Consider the following 21,197-nt stretch of genomic DNA (forward strand, 5'->3'; position numbering starts at 1 on the left):
ACAGCTCTTGACACATGGCAATGGTCTCTAACTGGAAAACTGTGCAAGATCAGTTGTCCTGAATGTTTAATTTTAATTCCATTTCAGGGGGGTTTCCCCTACCCGCATGTCTCTTCAGCTGAGAAGAAAAACACGGCTTAAACGTCTAACTCATTAGATTCAAAGACCTAAATTTTACTGACAGATCTTTTGTGTCTTTTGGAGGCAATCATGCCAACTGAGTGTCTTCTATAGCAGCATTACATAAGAGAAGGATCAAGTTCACTTTATGGTGACTCTGTTATTCTTAGCTTTAGACTCTTTCCAATTATCAATACCTTCTGCGAACCCATTAGCTACCAGCAAAAACAACTGTGATTGGCTCTATTTTTCAAGAAGGGAGCTGCTGCGGGATCACATGGGGTAACGACAAAGGGGTGTTCTGTTGAAAGGGCTTGTATGACACCTTTGACACTGCAGTCGTTTTTGGCTTCCTTTCTGTCAGGGATGCCCACAAGTTGATAATGGGAATGAGTCCACATACTGAGAGTCACCATAATGATACGTTTTTTCTCCCGTAACCTGTGTTCTATACTCAGCTTCACTAACCACGGATCCCCAGTGTGTGGAAGAGTAATCCAGTTGACTATTTTTATTTGTCTTACTACTATTCACTAGTCTCATCAGAATTGCTTTTACATTGGGTTCTTGATGCATGGTTCTACGCTAGATACAGAAGTTAGAATAAAATCTGTAACGAAAGCCCAAGCATCAGAGGGTAGTGTTAAGCATTTATTGTACACACTCAGGCAAGAAATGATGTTGCACTCTCAAAGACTGAACTCAGACCAGTTGTATGTATAAAAAATATTTATTTTGTTGTATTTTATTTTTAGAAGCAAGCAGGACCTGGTACAGGTAAGTAAAGTTGTCCTTTCCAAAACAGGTTGATAAGAATATGCAAGCTGGATGAAATTTACTTTTTTACAGGTTTGTGACACGCTTAAAGACAGTTGACGTTATATTGTAATTACTTCGGGATGATTTTTTCTACTCAGTGTGGTATGCCTAGATATTACACTGGGACATTTCCTAGATAAAGGTAAGTATACCACTTTGACATAAAACACAGTTGCTTGGGTTTCCATATAAGCACAACTCAGCACTTTTTCAGAGGCAAAACAGTCAGTGCAATACTATGGAAAAAAAATGTGGTTATTGGTTTGCAGGTAAGCAATCTGTTTTGAGAGCGAGTTGCTGGGGTTAGAACAAGGGATCCCAGGGTCAAAGATGCACTCAAGGAACACCCACAGCAGCACTAGGGGGCAGAGTGCTGTGGCCCAATGTTAGCCAGTGGGGCTAGTGGGGACTTCGGTTGGTGGCTGCTTTCGAGCAAGCCACTGGGTTGTGAGAGCAAAGCTCCTAGTGTTAAGCTCAGGGCACAGGGGGATCCGAGTTAGCACACAAGGTGCACTCACAACGGCACAGGGGCAGCCGGGTACAGGGGGCTGAGTTGGCGTTGGGTGCCCTGTAGGCTCTAGCAGGGATACTTCCTGGAGGCGACCACCGTCTGGAGAGGTAAGTTGGGATACAAGGGGGTGCCTGGATACTGTTGGTTGGGCCACACAAGGCCGTGGGGCATCGGGTGAAGGGTGTCTTTAGGCATTTGATTTCCCTTACAGCTCCGATCGCGGTCAGTGGGACCTTCCAGGTAGGGAGGCATGAGGTAGGTCGGGCATCACCAGATCCCAAGTCAAGTTCGCTGGGGGGACCTCCTCATGGTGTTGGGCCACTCGAACTCGGGCCGTGGGTGTCAAGGGCAGAGTGACACAGACTCTCTGATTTGGCAAGAGTCTGTTTCTGGAGCAGGTCCGGTGCTCACAGGAGACCGATTCTTTGCAGGGAAGGCAGGGCAGGTCCTCTGTGTTCTGGGGGGCTGTTGGCAGCTGCACACACAAGGGTTCCACTGGAGCAAGTTGAGGTCGGGACAGGCCAGTAGGGCTGGGGCCAAGACAGTTGGTGTCCTCCTCTTCTTCCTTAAGCACGGCTCTTCTGCTTGTCTGAGGAGGCACAGTTTGGGGCCGCCCTATATACTAAATTTAGAGGCGTTTTCGGTAGGTACAGATAGGGAGCACTGGGTCCCTTCCTTGTGGTGGGTACACCCTCTATTATGCCTCCCTCCAGTTGGAGGGGGGCATAAGCCTCTCTCTGGTTGGCTGGGTCCCCACATCTTCGAGATGGCGGGGACTGAGAGGCAGGCTTCGCCTCGCCTCGCCTTCTGCACCTGAGGAGTGGAGTTGGCAAAGGTGGGCACACCTCTCCTCATATCTTGGTTTTCCCGCCAATTCTCCCTTCCTAAGTGGGGGTCAGAACCGGTGGGGGTCAGTTGCTGGGAGCAGCAAAAGGTTGGGTCAGCTTACAAAGGCGGCAAGCCTTTGAAGCTTTCCCTTCGTGGACCCCCTCCATCCTGGGGGAGGAGGCATGACACCTGACCAAGATGTGCCTTGTTTCAGAACCCCGAGAGCGGAAGGCTCTCTACCCAACAGTCCAGAACATTGTCTGGGGGTGGTAGCTGGCGAGCAGCCACTCAGCCAGGGCACTATAGTTAGGTCGTTTTCAGGGGACAGCTCTAAGATGCCCTCTGAGTGCATTTGGCATTAAATCCAACACTGGCATCAGTATGGGTTTAATGGGTTGAGAAGTTTGATACCAACATTCTCAGTCTTCAAGAAAGCCATCCTGGAGCTGTGGAGTTTGGGGTGCCAAACATCCAGCCCATGGTTTATAAATGCCTTTACTGCACTTACAATACCTGTGAACGGCACAGGTACTGTAGGGACCCAGGGCTCATGCCACTGTGTCCTCACCTGTGGTATAATGCACCCTGCCTTAGGGCTGTAAGGCCTGCTAGAGGGGTGACTGACCTATGCCAAAGGCAGTGTTTTGGTATGCATGGCACACAGGAATGTAAGCCACGTTGACTTGTAGTTTTAGGGTCTCCCCCTGGCATACAGACTGCACTGGCAGTGTGTATGGGTCAGGGAAAGAGTCTCTGAGGGTGGCATAATATATGCTTCAGCCCTCAGAGACTTTCTCTGGCCACAAGGCCCTTGGTACCTCGGTACCTTTTACATTGACTTGTATATAGTCCAGAGGAGTACCTATGTGGGAGCACAGGTACAGAAAAACAGGCCCTGGGTACCTGATTAGCAGGAGCCCAGGGCACACTTATGCAAAGGAGCATCAAACATCAGGCAAACAGTGGTGGGAAACCATGCAATAAAAGGGCACTTTACTACAATAAGCAGGTGAGAAATTACAACGAGCAATAGAACCGGACAAACAGCTTGGTAAATAATGGGGTTCATAGTTGCATATTTTAGTGTAGAAGATAAACCTTGGGTGCACGGCAACTGCTATCTGATCAATGGGAGCAGTGACAATTGGCAGTATAGTTTAGGGACGTGTTGAGGACACACATTTAATCTGACTTAATATGCCCAAAAGACAGCAGAAACAAGACTAGGAGAGCAAGATAAAGAATATCAGAATTGAGAAGTAGGGGAAGGGTTGAAGAGGAGGTAGGGGAGATTGAGAAAGATTTTCTACTACACTGAACAAAGTATGGTATGGATACTTGGCACTTGCCATAGGGTGGGCGCAAGAGTAGTGGGAATAGTATAGGTGGGTCGCTAGTTCATCAGTTTTGTTAAGGAGATGCCATATACTGGTAGACAGCCTAAAAGAGGCCTGAAGGTGGAGTTGAGAGATGCGCACGTTGGAGTTAAGTTACCTGTGCCCAACATAATATGAAATGAGATATGATTAGCAGATTTCCCATCAATAAGAATCAGTTTGAGCACAATGGCTAACAAAAGGTCAAGTAGTGCATACTCTACAGGGTTGGGAGTTGAAATCTGCCTTTTATATGCTAGATGCAGCTTCTGAGATCAATAGAACACTTGACCACAATACAGAGAAGGCATATACATGGGTAACTTGTGGATTCATTTTACTTTTTAGTGCTTACAGATTTCAGACACATCCACACACCCTACTAACTAGTGCCTCAATGTCCTCCAAAAGGAAGCAGGGTATAGTTTCTTGAGAATGCAGTCTAGTAAGTAGTTGATGACCAAGGCATTGATTGCACATAAGTGAAATAATGATGCTGTGCTCCTTGTTTTGCGCTTTGCTATGATTTTCCGATGATCTGCTTGGAACCTACATCATTTGGTTGAACAGCCACTATTCTGCTCTTAAACATCATAAATCCTAAAAAGTATTTTAATGTATTTTTTGTGTGGATATTTAAAGGGTCTTCGCTGATTCCATCCCGAATTCCAACTGCCACAACTACCAGCAGATTGCAGCCACCCAAAAAGGTGATCATACCTGGTACACAGAGGTAAAACTAAAGGTAAAAGACAACAATTTCGAAATTGTGCCATTTATTGGAACCTGAAAATAATTGTTTTCCTGACCAGAGTATAACCACCCTCTGGTACACCAAGATTTGTTAATTAAGTTCCATTTTCCCCGTTTTCCAACCTTAACATGTCCAAGGTGGATCTCGTGTTCCTTTACTACAAACATACACCCTCGATCTAGATCTGCTCAGTAGAAGATACATCCAGAGTTCTTAGCAGCTGCTACTTGTACTTTTGCTCTCCTTCTGTACACCCTCTGCCCTGCCCCGTTCTTTCCCCCCATTGGACTTCTTTTCCCCTGTTCAGTAGTATTGAAGGTTTCTCTTTCTATCCTTGTTCATGCAGTTTTGTTTTCAAATGTGGCCTAAATATATTCAACACAAAGTGATCATGGACACAGTCTTCGCTATTGATGATCGCTATGAGAAATCAGCGTAGCTTGCTTTCATTTAATTGCATGACATTTTGGGAAAATACACACAAATACATGAAAGGCAAATCCGGCTTTTAGCGTGAAATGTGTCCTTGCATCCATTTTCGATGCAAGAATGCATTTTGTGCTAATAAATAGAGCTAAAATAAAGTGCTGTGAACAACAGTCGCTCACGTTCTGGTCATATGGTGTAATTTTTGGAATTTGCATAGCAATTGTGATAAAGAAATTCTGAAATTATTCAAATTACACTAGAGTAATATAAAATTCACCCTGTCCTATTAACAATAAATATCGAGTGAAGGTAACATCTCCTGACATCTCTCTGCATTCTTGTGTTGCCTCTCCTTCAGCTTCCCCCACACGAACAGTATGATCTGTTAAACATGTATGTATTCTCTCTGTTTTTGTGCTCAATGCTAGACCTACCTTTTGGGGTAGCACACCCAGTTTTGCAGGCAGACAATGCAAGTTGAGCATTCTTCTCTTAAAAACGCTGAGCCTGCAGAATGGCTCGATAGTGTCTGTTCTTATGAGTTATAAACAGATTCCGATAGCCACTAAAAGCCTGTTTATTTATTGCAATAATGGATAGCACAACCATTCTGCTTGGTTGGCAAACATGCTATTATCCAGTCAGAAAGGGCTCTGGAAGGGGTGGAACACAATACTGTATCACGGATGGGATATGTTTATTAGGTAGTTGCACTTTTCGGTGAGTAGCACGCTACTCCGTAACCCAAAAAGGATTAGTGGTGGATTAGTATGGTGAAACAGGAGTTAAGTTGAGCCTTGGACATGTGAGTGTTAGTTGGATTGAAAAGGATAATGGGAGATAGAAGAGGGAAGAGTTCTGAAAGTGTTTATTGGGAGATCATAGTAGTAAGAAAAGGTTTGGGATGAGTATAAGGAGAGATTGACAAGGAAATAATCTCTAGAGATAGATTAGGGAGATCATAATAGTAAAATGAGTTTTGAGATGAGTCAAAGGAGGGATAGGTGAGAGAAGAATTTAGAAGAGTTGCTTGCGATATCATAGTATTAAAATTAGGTTTGTACTGATCCAAGGAGGGAAGAGTCTAGAAAGGGTTATTTTGGAGATCATAGTAGTAGAATGAGGTTTGGGATGTAATAATTGCTTAGTCAGCAAAGCATTTCCTTGGCCCAATTGTTCTAAGTACTGTGAAGAATATATTATTCTTTGTGGTAAAACACATCCTAGTATGTTCAGTTCCATCTCCCTCCAGACTGCAGGCATGCTTTGTTTTGTACTGACCAGTTGTTCCAGTCATTATCTCTGGGTAGTCGTCCAACATAGCTCATGCCAGTTAGTAGCACTGACACTGCCAGAAACCTTCTGGTGCATATCATCCCTATCACTAGAGTCCTTTTTTAGTTAACACATGTCTCCAGATTAATCAGTACTTGGAGAGAGGAGCTGGCCTAACGGCTAGGGCGGTCGACCTCGAATCTGGGGAACTGGGTTCGAGTCTCAGCAATGACGCTGAACATCCTGTGATTCTGGGCAAATCACTTCATCTCCCCGTGCCTAACAAAAAAACAAAAATGAATCTGTCCTCATGTAATGCAACTGGTGCTATGTAAAGCGCTCTGATACCCGATGCGGGTCAAGTTTGCGCTATATAAAACTCTGTAAAAAAAAAAAAGTACTTGAACAAATATCTCCTCACATTCACTCAACTAATCCTTACTCTTGGATTCAGTCCAAGTGTGACATTATTGTTATTCCCTCATTCCAAGAATACCTTCCTGGTCTTTTTCTAGATCTACAATCTAGCATGTTAAATCATGTGTACCAAGGCAAATACTTAAACAGACTTTGCCATTGTGCTCTGATTTTCTTTGCACCTTTTTCAATGCGGAAAGAAAGTCGTTGCTACGGGTATCGAGAAATGATTTCTTAGTTGTTTGACCTGGTCCTGTTTTGGCCAGAACTTGATTCCACTCAAGTCGCCGTCACAGATGCAGAAATGAACAAGACCTACATTTGCAACTAGTCGAGATATTCTTCCCTTTATGTGATACATTTTTTCTTATACGGGACGATCTTAGCTGACCAATTATAGAAAATATACAAAAGAAGATCCTCCCCAATATCAGCCACCTCTGCTAGAGCTTATAGCTAGCCGGCATATGATGCATAAAGTACATTTTTTGAGTTCCTCAGTGGATTTGATGGTAGATGAATTTTCGCGCACTCTATTTTTGTGTGTCTTTGGAACCAATTAGATATGTTGACCTGGGAGGGATCCAAAGTCATAGCTTCGACACCAAGGGCTCTGACAGTGTGTGTGACCTTAGTAGATAATCGTTGAGGGGACTGCCATACAATACCCATGGTGTCTGTAAAAGCAAGTTTGAGAGCTCCGTTTTGTTTATCTGTTCCATCTGCCTATTTCTGCACTGTCTTTGGGGACCTTTGGATACAGACCCGAATGAGAAAGAGGACGCAGAAGAACTTTCAAAGTGGAAATCTTCCATAGAATTGTAGAAGACCTGGATGTCTGCATTGGGTTTAAAGAAGATCCCCTTCCAACAGCCAAGACTAGGGTGCTGCAACCTGGTGTTCTCTTGCATTCTTTGGGCCATAGCAGATATGTGTCTTCAAGACAGACAGCTAGAAGAGTAACTCCAGAGTAATCATAGAATGACAGTTCCAGCATGACAGCCATAGTGCTCTTTGCAGGCCAGGTCTTTTATGTCTGAAACTAGTAATCGTAGAATGGTTTGTTCTCTGAAATAATGTGGGATTATGCCTCCTTCAATTTCGGACACATCGGGTGTTGCCTCCATTCTCACCTGTCTGCCAGAGGCCAAATCCTGCTATGTGCAGTTACCCTCTATGTGTTCTCTAACTTATTGCCTCCTTCCACGCCAATTGATGCTTCAGCACATCCTCTGGGACCAGAATATGGCAAAGGTTGAGATTGAACCTTTGGCTTCGGATTTTCCAGCATTAAGTGGCTTAGCGTTGTTGTGCTCAAAGCAAAATTAAACTTTTTATACCTCACTGGAGAACAACAAACCATTACAAGAACTGGTGCCTACTCTGATGATAGTGTGGATTACGAAGAGCTTTTATCTTCCGGGGAAGATGATGACTTGAAGGTGGAAAGACAAACGTTTAGTGCTTCCTATTGCAGCCGAACCTTCCTCTAACCTTTTGCTTATTCCACTTTGAGTCACCATATCAATCAGGTAATGACCAGAAAAAGTTCCAGTTTACAGCAGCAAGTAGGTGAGAGAAATGGTTAGCTCTAGTAAGCCCGCCTTCTCTGAGTTAAGCCTGTTTGATCACACATAGCTCTTTTTTTGTAGAAGGGATTGTGCGCACATTCAGCACCTGAGTCTTTCCCTGACTTAAAGTCATTGTTTAGGGATATCTGAATGGGAATGCTAGCGTGCGTAACCCTGCTTACGTCCTCAAAGTGTAAAGTGTGTGTGTGTGTGTGACTTTTAGGACATATGTGCTGATGCTCCAGAGCAAGGAGATTCTCTTTTGCCTGCCTCGATCCAGTTGGGAAGAAGTTCTCTCATTAGGAATACCTGCCTGCCTAGAAGCTACTTAGAGAAGCAAACACTCATAGCAGGAAGTGGCAGAGGACAGTTAAGTGCCACCTGCCTGTTGTACAGAGAGTCGAGCTGACTGATGGACGGACAAGCTATTATTATTAGTATGTGAATTTGTAAAGCATGGCTGTTACCCAAAGGGCATCCTGCCACTCAGAGGTTGACTTACCGCATGGGCTACCAATGATGAAGAATGCCTCATTTCCAGTGGTTGTTTGGAAGGAAGCTGAGTTGCTAGAATTGCAGTTGCCCTCCATTAAGACTAGGACAAAGACTGTAAGAGTTTTTTTTCACCCTGGCACGGTGAGATCATAGCATTTACAGCTACATGGTCGAATCAATGTTCTTCTCCACCCATTAGTCTGAAATTAGCCAAGAAACAAATCCAGAGTAATCCAGAGTTTCCCCACCAAGCACCCTACCTCAAAAATTCTTGTTGTACAGTCTGCGACCACTAAGGACCACCACTTACCGGAGGTCTATAGGGCTCCTTTGCTCAGACAATACGTGATGGGCAGTGTGGTGAAATACATTATCCGTGCAGGTTTGAACACCATGGACTGCCTTGGTAGATCAATTTACACTACTGTTCTGCCAGTAGGAGGTAGATTTCTTTATTTGCTCCAAGGTTGGCAATCCTTCCTGTCGGACAGATTGGTCTTGCAGAGTGTACAAAGGTTCTACGCCCTGCTTTTTATTTCCTTGTTGTCTTCCTGTTGCACCAGAACAAATTTCCGAGGAGCATGTATCTATCCTGCCGTTTCCTTTCCGTGCCATCGAACGGATACTGGAGTTGTTACCCCGAGAGAGGTGGGGGCTGTTACTCATGCTACGTCCTTGTTCTGAAAATGGAAGAGGGCCTCAGGCCTATCCTAGACCTTTGGCCACTAAATATCTTCCTGCGAAAGGACAAATTCAAATACTAATGTTGTCTAGGATATTGTCTGCTCTGGACCCGGGAGAATGAACTGTATTCATGGATTGGCAGGGCCCATATTTGCATATAACCCTCCAACAGTCCCATAGGCAAGACTTGTTCAAGGTAGGTAAGGAACTCTTTCAATTTGCCATTCTGCCCTTCAGCCTCACCTCTGCCCTTAGGGTGTTCATCAAAGTGATTGTGGTGGTCGCTGCCCATCTTTGTAGCTCTAGAGTTCCTGTATTTCAGTACCTCAACGACCACCTGTGGATGACTACAGTCATTGGGATTCATTATAAATGAACAGAGGTGGCACCTGATTTCCTCACAGAGGTTTCTATTTATTGGGACGATCGTGGACACAGACTAGTTTAAGGCCTTTGCTCTACTGCAGCTGCTCGAAGATATTTGCGCTATGATTCTGACGTAATGTCCCTAATGTCCGACTCCACCTTGACTAATGGAGGTTGCCATCTTCTCATTCTTGAACCATCGTAGTCGCCATCTTTCCTGATTTATGCTGAATCATTTTCGTGTCTGCCATTAGACGCAAGTGTTATCTGACGGTATCTTTCTAAAAACAGTGAAATCGTCCAGTCATTCAATTGATGAAATAGATACCACACTTAACTCGACATTCGTCTGGGTCAAATGTCTACTTTTCACCATCTCAAGGTTAATTAAGAACAAATACAGAAATATTGCCAAAATATTGTTGTCTGAATCGACGTCCTTTTACCTTGTATGTCCATAACGAAACGTCTGGGACACGCACCTTGATGCACACAATCTATGTCAGACATTCCTAAACTTATGTCAGAAATTCGAATTTCTGATAAAATTTAGTATAACTATCACTTGAAGACTTATCCGCAGAGGTCCTTCCCCCCCCCCATATTATTGCCCAAGATTGTGCCAGCGATGGTCTTGCCTACTGCCAGCACACTTCGCACTTTGCAGATGCTACATCTTGCCTGAAGCTGATAAAGCAGAGTCCCAGAGGAAGCCTGACCAACTGCAATTGCAGTATGTATTTGCCCTTTGCAGGGAACACTGTTTTCATGCCACCACTGATAAAGACATCATTTCCTGGCAACAAGATATGCAGTGCATCCCTTCTCGCTAAGAAACTCTATACTGCAATTTGCTCCGCCTTTCATGCTCTCTTAGTGTGGCACATAGAAATAGACATTAGGGTGTTAGTTTTTAGATGGCATTTTAAAACAAGCTAGAAATTAATTTTGTTCTTGTTATTTAACATGCCTTCTTTCTATTTTTATAATGTTCTGTGTAGTTGCTTTAGATGTACTAAGAAACAGATTGTTCCTGTAGTAATAAATACGTTTAATCAAGTGTGCATTAATCTTGAGGGATGTGCGTGTGTGTGTGTGTGTGTTATATTGTGAATAACGAAATAAGGTTTGTTACTGTCACCACGGTGCCCCTAATCCCCCTATGGGATTGTTAGTAGCCCAAAAGCAAAATTTCTATTTCAATAACACATTGAATAGTGTCTTGTGGGGCTACAATAACCTGTCTTTCACATTCATCGTTGGTGCATTGAACCATGTTCAGCCATGGGTGAGAAAGCAAACCTTTTAGAGTTTCGCCAAAGTCATAACTTATGCAAGAGTTGGCGCCCAATATGGGACTCGTATTTACGGTTACTCCTTGAGTAGTTTTTCACTATTCACGCACACATGAACCATTATTACGTCATTACGGAGACGTTCATATATAATAATGGTTACCGCCTACTGGGAATAAGGGAGTACCTCTTACTGTAGGTTTGTCAGACTTGACTCATAAAAGGTTATCCTCCAGTCTGTGGATTTTCTAATTATTTGATTCCAATTCTCAATGGAATCCATTCATAATAGCAGTACCTATTGTGATGGGGTCAATTGCATGGAAACAGTCACTCAGCATCTCAAAGCTCGAGGTGTCTCAGATGGAGGGGAGGGCAGTTACATTTGTAATAGCTGCCCATCCAGCGTATAACATTGAGACATTTTACTAATGGGTTGAGTTTGAGACTATGATGCTGCCTCAGGGCAGTTTTAAGACTAAACAGTGGCAGCTCCGCTGGCATCCTACAGGGTTTACCAAGACTTCGAAATCTCTTTAACTTACCAAGATCAACAGAGTTAGTTTGGTGGTAAATTGCCACATATGCACAAAAATGTCAGTTTGGAGCCTCTGAGTAATGATGGGGCTACGTGGCCAGTCTTGGCTGGCAACACTACTGTTCCTCGCACTGACAGCCTAACACACACTAAGGTGGTAAGGGCGAGATGTATCAAGGTAAATTGTGATCGCAAACGCTGAAATTCGCAGAAATTTACAGAATGTGCAATGCAGGTAAGTAAAAACACACTCGCAAAATAAGGAATCGCAAAATTTGCGATTCCCTATTTTGCGCAAGCATTTAGAGAATTGCAATTTGCAATTCTCTAAATGCTATTCAAGTATCCATCGCAAATTGTGATTTTGCTGTAAGGAATCGCAAATTACCACCAACTTCAGGTTGGTGGTAAATTGCGATTTCTTTGAAAAATGCAATTTCATGCATTTTTTAAAGTGCCACATGTGCACACATGCACATTTCAGGGGTGCAACAGGGTGTCCTTTAGATCTCTTGCAGCCTTGAAATTGAGTGTGCAATTTACGAGTACCTATTGGGTACTCGCAAATTGCATACGCAATTCCCATTCATTCCTATGGGCCTGTTGACCCATAGGAATAAATGGGGAGCCATTCCTTATTTGTGTCTCGCAATTTGTGAGTCGCATATAAGGAATGCTTAGGAATCGCTCAATATTAGCAGATTCCTACATACATTGCATTTTGTGAGTCTATAATAACGAATCGGTAAATTTCGCTATTATAGACTCGCAAATTGTAATGTTGATACATCTGGCCCTTAGTGTGTTAAATTACACAGTCGCCTTATACATGAGACTAGTACAGATTGTACAATGTGCTTTTGAGCTCTAGACCTGCTGTTGCAGTGGGACTTGCCGCTTCCACACAAATACAAACTACTAGTCCACAGGCTATTAACACTATCATTGGAAAAGAGCCCACAAAGTGTGATGAAATGGCTTTTGAATTGCTTGTAAGACCAATCAGTTAGAAGTAGTGAATCCATACACTACCCCCCCCAAGATAAACACAAAATACAGACTATGTCTCCCCCTCTTGAGATGGTGCATCCTGTAGAAAAGTGTACCACCTTGGGAAACATCTCTGCATGCATTTACAGCATTGTGCATGGTACGCCTTCTTTGGCAGTCCTCCCTCATAGACGGGTACAAAACGAGCATGGAGCTGCACCAACTCTGGACTTGGGTATGAAGTTAATGATGGACTTCTTTACAGTCTCCTCTATCATCCGAAGCAACATGAAGGGAGAGGTTTCAGTTCTGGCTATACATCTGAGACTGGAAGCAGTTTCAGTTCAAGATCGGGAACGGGAAATATCCAAAATAATTGCCAAAGTTTATACCTCTGTAGGTAGAGATACCCAAGGTACTTGACCCATTAAGCCACACTTAAAAACCATAAAGTGACACTGAGGGATCTGTTAAAGAGAAATCTGCAACAGAAGGGAAGAAAAAACTGAAAGATTACGATAAAAGGTGGACTGGATCACCCGCTTCTCGTGAATCTAGCAGGGGTGATTATAGCTTAAGAGACCACTAGGAAATGTAAAACACTGAACAGTATCCGTATTCTTATAGCCGCTCTTCACATTTTTTTCAGGACAGTAACTGTAAAAGTACAGAGGGCGGTAGCTGATCCGAGTGCCATAGAAAAGAGGAATGCAGTGCAAAAAATGAAGCAGGAGAATGTAGAACTATATAGAAATCAAGAGGGTGGTACAAATACTCAAGTCTGCATATCATACCTTTACACAGTAAACCACAAGTTCAATGCCCTTTAAAGCCAAAAACAAAATGTGGTATAAAAGCAATACTAATGCAGTTGCAGTACCAGAGCATAGTAGCTAAGAAAAGCTTTTTACCTCTGCCGAGGGACCTCAGCCAGATGACTTGCCACCTCGCACTAGGTCTACCAGTCATAGATTTCTTCAGAGTACGATGTTCATGCTTCGTATATAATTTGTCCATTGTTGGACTCATTCCCTTATTCTAAAGAAGTAATGTTTTTATTTGTCCTCACTACTGAACATCTCATTCATCTCTAATTAAGTGATTGTGGGTCCTTAACGCCTACTCTAGCGGTTCCTGTCTGGACACAGGGGACCATCTGGTCCATCTCCCCTTTGGTTGCCATCTGTCTGGGTGACAACACGTGTTCTCTATTCCCAAAGTTTTTCCCCTTGCTCCTTTTAAGGTATTTAATTTTTCTGTGTCCTGAAGAAGCTGGTTGACCGCATTTGGTTTTACACCAAAACACGTGTTGGCGCAAACAAAGTGGGCACCAAAAGATCTTACAAAACCAGAGAAAATACAAGGTATATTGAAAGATGATCCCTACTTAAAGAGTTTAATATTTTGTTTATGGAATGTTTGTAAACCTTGAAAATGATGAAACTGAAAATATAGATTATATATGAAATAGTGCACAACTGTATGCACAACAACAGAAATGGTATCACTTTATATAAATACCATTCTTCAGTAAACATTGGAGTGTAAGATGGACTTATCCAGTATTGGGATATTTTTCATAGATTTGCATGCCTTCATCATTCCCCGTCATCGAGATGGGGAGTCCCACGGTAAAATATTCTAGCAGTGCTTTAAAAGCTTCATATGCTATAATGGCCTTAAGCCAAGTAAATAGTAGCCTATCTATGTCCATTTTAAACCCAGCCAATCAGCTGCCAGCACCCACTAGAACACTCTCAGCAGAGGCAGGTTCTCTCAGATTTTCACCACACGTCATGTGGAAGGGAGTGTTCTTGAGTGCTACTCAGTTTTTCTTCAACCTTGTCAAATCTTAAAATCATGTCAGACAAAAAAGGCCTTTTCCACCCATGTAAGACCTGTGGCAAGAAAAGAGTCCATGTGGATGATCCACATAAAGAGTGTATTTACTGCCTTTATTCAAGGCACGAGGTGAGAGAATGCAAGATCTACCGCACCTTTTCGACTAAAACCCTCAAGGACAGAGAGGGAAGGTTGTTATTGGTGCTTCAGACCACTAAACACCAGTCACCTTCTTTGGATGTGAAAGGTGAGAGAGCCTCTGCATTCAATAAGAGAGTCAGATCTAAGGACTGTTCCTCAGGTGAAGGTAGGAAACATCTTGAGCATTCCCAGGACTCCAAGGCTTCTAAAAAAAAGAGAAGGAAGCCAAACGCTGCTCTGAGCCGACGTTATCTGTACCTACTACACCTTCCAGGAAGGAAGAAAGATCGTCCTAGAGCCTCCTCTTCAGATCCTGTGGGGATTAAATCTCTCATAAAATCGTGTCGACGACGCTCCCTCACTCGTCGACGACATTCAGTGTTACATCGCTGCCGCCGTTGACGTCAACAGTGACGAAAATGGTAATCCAGGCTCCAATACCGTCTACCGTCACGTAAAGTGTCAGCATGAGGAGGATGAGGACTACCATGACGAGTCACAATACTACCAGCAGGTGTATATAGCTCCGGGTCACCGTTGCCATTCATATGGTCTTCAGCCAGAGCCGCGCCCCTGGGACATGGCCCATCTACCACCATCACTGATACAGGATCTAAAGGCTATGTTGGCGGATTACTGGCAGTGGTTCCCGCCGCAACAGGATCAGCCAGACAGGCCTTACCTCAAATAGATCCTCCAGTTACGCCAGCCGCTCAACCACCAAGCACTTCTGTTAATGTTCCTGACCCCGGGCCAACCAACCCTGGAGCACTGGATGCCTCCTCTTCGGACGAGGATAGAGAGGAAGGTAAGCTGCCGGATCCAATCCCTGCTCCTGACTTTGGGACGATTATGTGATTCCAACTCCCTCCCCTCCTACTCATCTCCATCATATTCTCCTCCAGATGATATTGGAGGGTTTCATAATTTAATGCAGGGAGCAGCCAACAGGTTTCATCTGCCTATTACGGTCAAGCAGACCGAATGCTTTTTATATAACTTTAAGGAAGACACAAGAAAATTGGCACGGTCTTTACCAATGATAGACTACATATGGCAGGAAGACCTCAAAATAATGAAGACACCAGCATCCATACCACCGGTGCTGCCCCATATTGAGAAGAAGTTTACGGCGCCAGAGGACTCTCCATCTTGCCTCATTGGACACCCCAAGCCGGACTCTGTCATTTCTGAAGCAGCACAAAGACGTTCCAAAAACCCTCCTACCCCCATTACCACTCCTACTGCTAAGGAAGGACGTAGGATGGACATTTTAGGGAAACATTTTTCTTCCATGGCATTAGTTACAATTTAGGCAGCAAATGCGTTAGCCATTATCAGCCGCTACAACCGCCAAATGTGGTCAGACATGGCAGGTTTAATAGACCTTATACCTGAAGACGAGAGGCACAAAATATACTAATTGAAGGGGAGCATGCAACTTAGGAAACCATTGACTGTGCCTTGATGTAGCCAGTACTATTTTTAGACAACTGGCGGGAACTGCTGTGCTCAGATGGCACGGATGGCTGAAATCAACGACTTTTAGGCCTGAGGTGCAGACTAAAGTTTTGCATATGGCTTTCGATGGTGAGTCCCTGTTCAGAAGGCACAGATACCGCAAAGTCATTGGGCATATTGCAATACAGAGAGGTGCCCTTCAGCGGTGCTAGGGGGTGAGGATTTGCCCCTTACAAGGGAGGTTACCAGAGGGCTCAACAGTATCAGCCATACCAGTCACAATACTGAAAATCCTACAATCCTCCATCTTACCATCTGTCATCTACAGCTGGTTTCTCTCACCAGGGAGGCCGCAAACAAATGCCTCAACAAGGTTGTGACTCAAGCAGGAAGCAATGATCATGCCAGGATACCAGCTTCCCTCCCCTCCCAACCTGTGGGTGCGAAGATTTCCAGCTATGTCCATCAGTGGCGTGAAATAACGGTGAATCTCTGGGTGCTGATCTTGTCACCACCGGTCACACTCTAGAATTCACTCAGTGCCCGCTGACTACTCCACCCAAGGGTGCCCCCCTCGTCTTCACTTATTACGCAAAGAGGCTTTGGTCATCCTAGCCAGAGGAATGATAGAGGAAGTCTCGATGTCGCAAAAGGTAAAAGGTTTTTCTCGTTTTTTTCCTAATAAAAAAGAAATCAGAAGAATGGGGACCAATGCTGGACCTGAGGAATCTCCACAAGTTTTTCAAGAAACAGAAGTTCAGAATGGTAACGCTTAACGATATCCTAGGCTGCTTAAACGAAGGAGGCTTAATGACATGGAAGACGCATATTTTTATATCCCAAGACATCCGAAATTCTTAAGATTCATGGTGGCTAATACCCACTACCAGTGCAAAGTACTTCCTTTTGATCTCAAATCGGCGCCAAGGATCTTCACCAAGTACCTGGCGCCTGTAGCAGCAGCCCTGCAATCTTAAGGGCTCCAAGTATTCCCGTATCTCGACGACTGGCTGCTCAAAGCACCAACAGCACAGAAGGCTAGTCAAGCTACAAACACCTGCCTTCACATGTTCAGGATTTTGGGACTCACTGTAAACAAAGAGAAATCTTCGTTCCCTACAAGTCAAGTCATATCCTTCCTGGGAGCATCCATAGATACCATCAAAGGCAGAGCCTTCGTATCTCACGAAAGACCCATACGTTTGCAAAGACTTGCGAAGAGCATATCAAGAAAAAGGTCAGTTTCTGTGCGAATGTACAGGTCGCTCCTGGGGATGTGTTCTACAGCAATAGATCTGGTGCCACTGGCCAGACTGAGAATACGGCCTCTTCAAGAGGAGCTACAAAAAACAATGGCAACAGGGTTCGGGATCCTTCCAGGATGTAATATAGAACACAACACGAATGGTAGAAGCACTGCGATGGTGGTTTCATGCACCAAAACTTGTAAAAAGCCTTACTTTCCTCCAAACTATCCCAGACTTCACACTGGCAATGGGCGCCTCCATGGATGGCTGAGGAGGTCACCTGCAAGAGTTACAGATTCAGGGCAAATGGTCCTTTGCGCAGAAACATCAGCATCAACAGGCTACAGCTCAAAGCCATCTTCCTATCTCTTCAGGCTTTCTTACAGAGGATAGCGGGATCCTCGGTGCTGGTTCGTACGGTCAATACGACCAGCATGTATTACGTCAGCAAACAAGGGGGAACCAAATCCATTACGCTATCTCAGGAAGCTCAGCAGATATGGGATTGGCTGATGCAACATCGGATCTCACTAAAGGCCAAGCATGTCAGAGGTATGCACAATACTCTGGCAGACACGATAAGCAGAATGCAGGCCAGTTGTCACGAGTGGGAGCTGGAGCAGTCCCTCCCAACTTTGCAAGGTGTTTTGAAGGTGGGGAAAACCAGTGTTAAACCTCTTCGCAATGATGGAGAACGCCAAATGCCAGTATTATGCTAGCAGATTCCCTCTACGAGGGTCATGGGGAAATGCCCTTTTAATGCGATGGTCAGGGATAAATGCTTACGCTTTTCCCCCATCCCGTTAATTTCCAGAGTATTGACCAGAAAGCGCCGCGATGGCCCAGGCAGTACTGGTTCCCGGAGCTACTCTTGCTGTCGGAGTCGAGGTGCATACGCCTGCAGCCATCCCCATCTCTGCTGACGAGAGTAAAGTCCCAAGTGAATCATCCAGACCCGCAATGTCTTCATTTGCATGCATGGCTCCTGAGTTCCTAGAATTCAGGGGCTTGGATATCTCGCATGAGTGCCGGGAAGTTATTGGCAAATCCCGATCAGATGGCACTAACAAGACATAATATATATATATATATAAAATGACCCTGAATATTTCCAGCTGGTTTTTAAGTTAAAACACAGCGCCTGTGAGTGAGTATCTCACCGCTTTCAGTTTCGACGTAGTGCAATTTTTATTCCAAAGCTTGCTCATGGGCTATAAGAACAGTCCTGACGCGAATCATGGAGATCTTGCAATCTGACCCGAGGTTTTTTCATACATTGAGGATAACTATGTTACCAATGATAATTTTAATCTACACTTAACCAGGGTAGACAGAGTACTGCCCATTTTAACATCACATGGTCACAACATTAATTTAAAGATTGTGTACCTGATGGTGCCCTCCCTAGAATATGAGTTATCCAGTGAGGGCAAGGGTTTACCTCCAGATTACCTTCAGAAGTGTGCTAACTTGCAACCTCCTGATAATCTGAGAGTTGCAATTCCTGCTGAGATTTTTTAACTTTGGATGTACTTATTTGCCTCACGCTGAGAGAGTAAAGCCCTTATATGACCTGATTTCTCCTACGTTTTGATCCAAACAATAGCTCAATGTGCACACTGATATCTTGCGTGCTCAACAAACAAACTTTCTTGAGACTAAATATTTGCAAAGTAGGGACAACAAAACCAACCTAGGTATCAGTCATACCCAGTCACTTTGGTTACTCCTACGTGACCTACAACGAAGGACAGGCCATCTCTATTGCTTACAAGTCTTACTTGTGTTCCCTGACAGAAACCCGTTTTGCTTGTAGGCAAAAAAAAAAACCTGAAGGCTGTGAAAACCGCTATCTTGAAAGAGCACCCGTTGGCGCAGGGAAATATATCATTATTATTCCTCCCGTACCAGCGATAGAGGCAGCCTTAAAGGCTAGCATACTTCATGCTTGTGCCAAGTGCCCGAGGTGGATGAGCCTCTTCCTTAAGTGCGGTGAATGTAAAGTTTCAGTATAATCCCATCCTTCATACACAAGCTTTTCAATCAATCAATCAATCAGGGTACTTGTAAAGCGCGCTACTTACCCGTGAGGGTCTCAAGGCGTTGAGGGAGGGGGGGGGTGCCGCTACTGCTCGAAGAGCCAGGTCTTGAGGAGTCTTCTGAAGGCGAGTAGGTCTTGGGTCTGTCGTAGGTGGGTTGGGAGGGTGTTCCAGGTCTTGGTGGCGAGGTAGGAGAAGGATCTGCCGCGGGCGGTCGTACGTTGGATGCGGGGGACAGCTGCGAGTGCGAGGCTGGCGGGTGGGGGTGTAGAAGCTGAGTCTGCTGTTCAGGTAGGCTGGTCCGGCATTGTGGAGTGCTTTGTGTGCGTGGGTGAGGAGCTTGAAGGTGATCCTCTTGTCCATGGGGGGCCAGTGCAGGTCTCTCAGGCGGGGGGTGATGTGGCTGCGGCGGGGGGCATTGACGATCAGCCGGGCGGAGGCGTTTTGGATGCGTTGTAGCCGCCGTTGGTGTTTGGCTGGGATTCCTGCGTAGTGCGCGTTGCCGTAGTCCAGTCTGCTGCTGACGAGGGCCTGTATCACTGTTCTTCTTGTTTCGGTCGGTATCCACTTGTAGATCCGGTGGAGCGTGCGTAGGGTGTTGTAGCAGGAGGAGGAGACGGCGTTGACCTGCTTGGACATGGAGAGGGAGGAGTCGAGGATGAATCCTAGGTTGCGTGCGTGGTCGGTGGGTGTCGGTGCTGTCCCCAGAGCGGTCGGCCACCAGGAGTCGTCCCAGGCTGACGGGGTGGGTCCGAGGATGAGGACCTCCGTCTTGTCCGAGTTAAGTTTCAGACGGCTGCTCCTCATCCAGTCGGCGATGGCCTTCATTCCCTTGTCGATGTTGGTTTTGTCGGTGTGAGGGTCCTTGGTGAGGGAGAGGATGAGCTGGGTGTCGTCGGCTTAGGAGATGATGTTGAGGTTGTGGTGGTGGGCCACTTGTGCGAGGGGGGCCATGTAGATGTTGAACAGCGTCGGGCTGAGGGATGAGCCCTGGGGACGCCGCAGATGATGTTGGTGGCTTCTGACCGGAAAGGTGGGAGGCGGACGCTCTGGGTTCTGCCGGAGAGGAAGGACGTGGTCCAGTCAAGGGCCTTCTCTTGGATTCCGGCTTCTTGGAGGCGTGTCTTTAGGGTGCGGTGGCAGACCGTGTCGAATGCAGCTGACAGGTCCAAAAGGATGAGGACTGATGTTTCTCCGTTGTCCAGTTGGCGTCTGATGTCGTCTGTGGCGGCGATGAGGGTTGTCTCGGTGCTGTGGTTTCGTCTGAATCCGGATTGGGACGGGTCCAGGATGTTGTTGTCTTCCAGGTGGCGGGCCAGTTGAATGTTGACGATTTTCTCAAAGACCTTCGCCGGGAACGGTAGCAGGGAGATGAGTCGGAAGCTCCTGAGGTCCTTGGGGTCCGCCTTGGGCTTTTTGAGGAGGGCGTTGATATTGGCGTGCTTCCAGCTTTCCGGAAATGTCGCTGTTTCGAAGGAGATGTTGATGACCTTCTGTAGTTGGGGTGCGATGGCCGCGTCTGCTTTGTTGAATACGTGGTGTGGGCATGGGTCTGACGGAGATCCTGAGTGGATGGAGTTCATGATCTTGCGTGTCTCGTCGTCGTTGGTGTTGGCCCAGGAGGTCAGGCGGTTGGCGCTGTTGGTGTTCGCGGGGGGTGGAATCATGCATCATCGGTGCGGTCATGGTGTTGAAGCTGTCGTGGATGTCAGCGATCTTGCGGTGGAAGAAAATGGCCAGTGAGTTGCACAGTTCTTGTGAGGGCGGGATGTCGTTGGCGTTGGGATTGGAGAGTTCTTTTATGATGCGGAAGAGCTCTTTGCTGTCGTGTGCGTTGTTATCCAGGCGGTCTTTGAAGGAGGATCTCTTGGCTAGTCTGATGAGGTGGTGATGTCTGCGGGTGGCGTCCTTGTAGGCTGCGTGGTTTTCTGGCGTTCGTTTGTGGAGCCATTTCTTCTCCAGCTTACGGCAGGCGCGTTTGGAGGTCAGGAGCTCGTCG

At 45.5% G+C, this 21,197-nt stretch overlaps 1 protein-coding gene across 5 annotated transcripts in view; it reads left to right on the top strand.

The window, feature by feature from the left end:
* Window positions 1–21,197, top strand: part of LOC146830516 (uncharacterized) — a 387,783-nt gene that overhangs the window by 333,224 nt on the left and 33,362 nt on the right. For all 5 annotated transcript variants that reach the window (XM_085604713.1, XM_085604715.1, XM_085604712.1 and 2 more), the window contains one exon: window positions 4,297–4,399. In XM_085604713.1, coding sequence (XP_085460839.1) covers window positions 4,297–4,391 — 95 coding nt within the window. In that variant the 3' untranslated portion in view covers window positions 4,392–4,399. The remainder of the gene's footprint in view (window positions 1–4,296; window positions 4,400–21,197) is intronic.

This window comes from Triturus cristatus, chromosome 5_1, assembly GCF_964204655.1.
Source record: "Triturus cristatus chromosome 5_1, aTriCri1.1, whole genome shotgun sequence".
Classification (NCBI taxonomy): domain Eukaryota; kingdom Metazoa; phylum Chordata; class Amphibia; order Caudata; family Salamandridae; genus Triturus; species Triturus cristatus.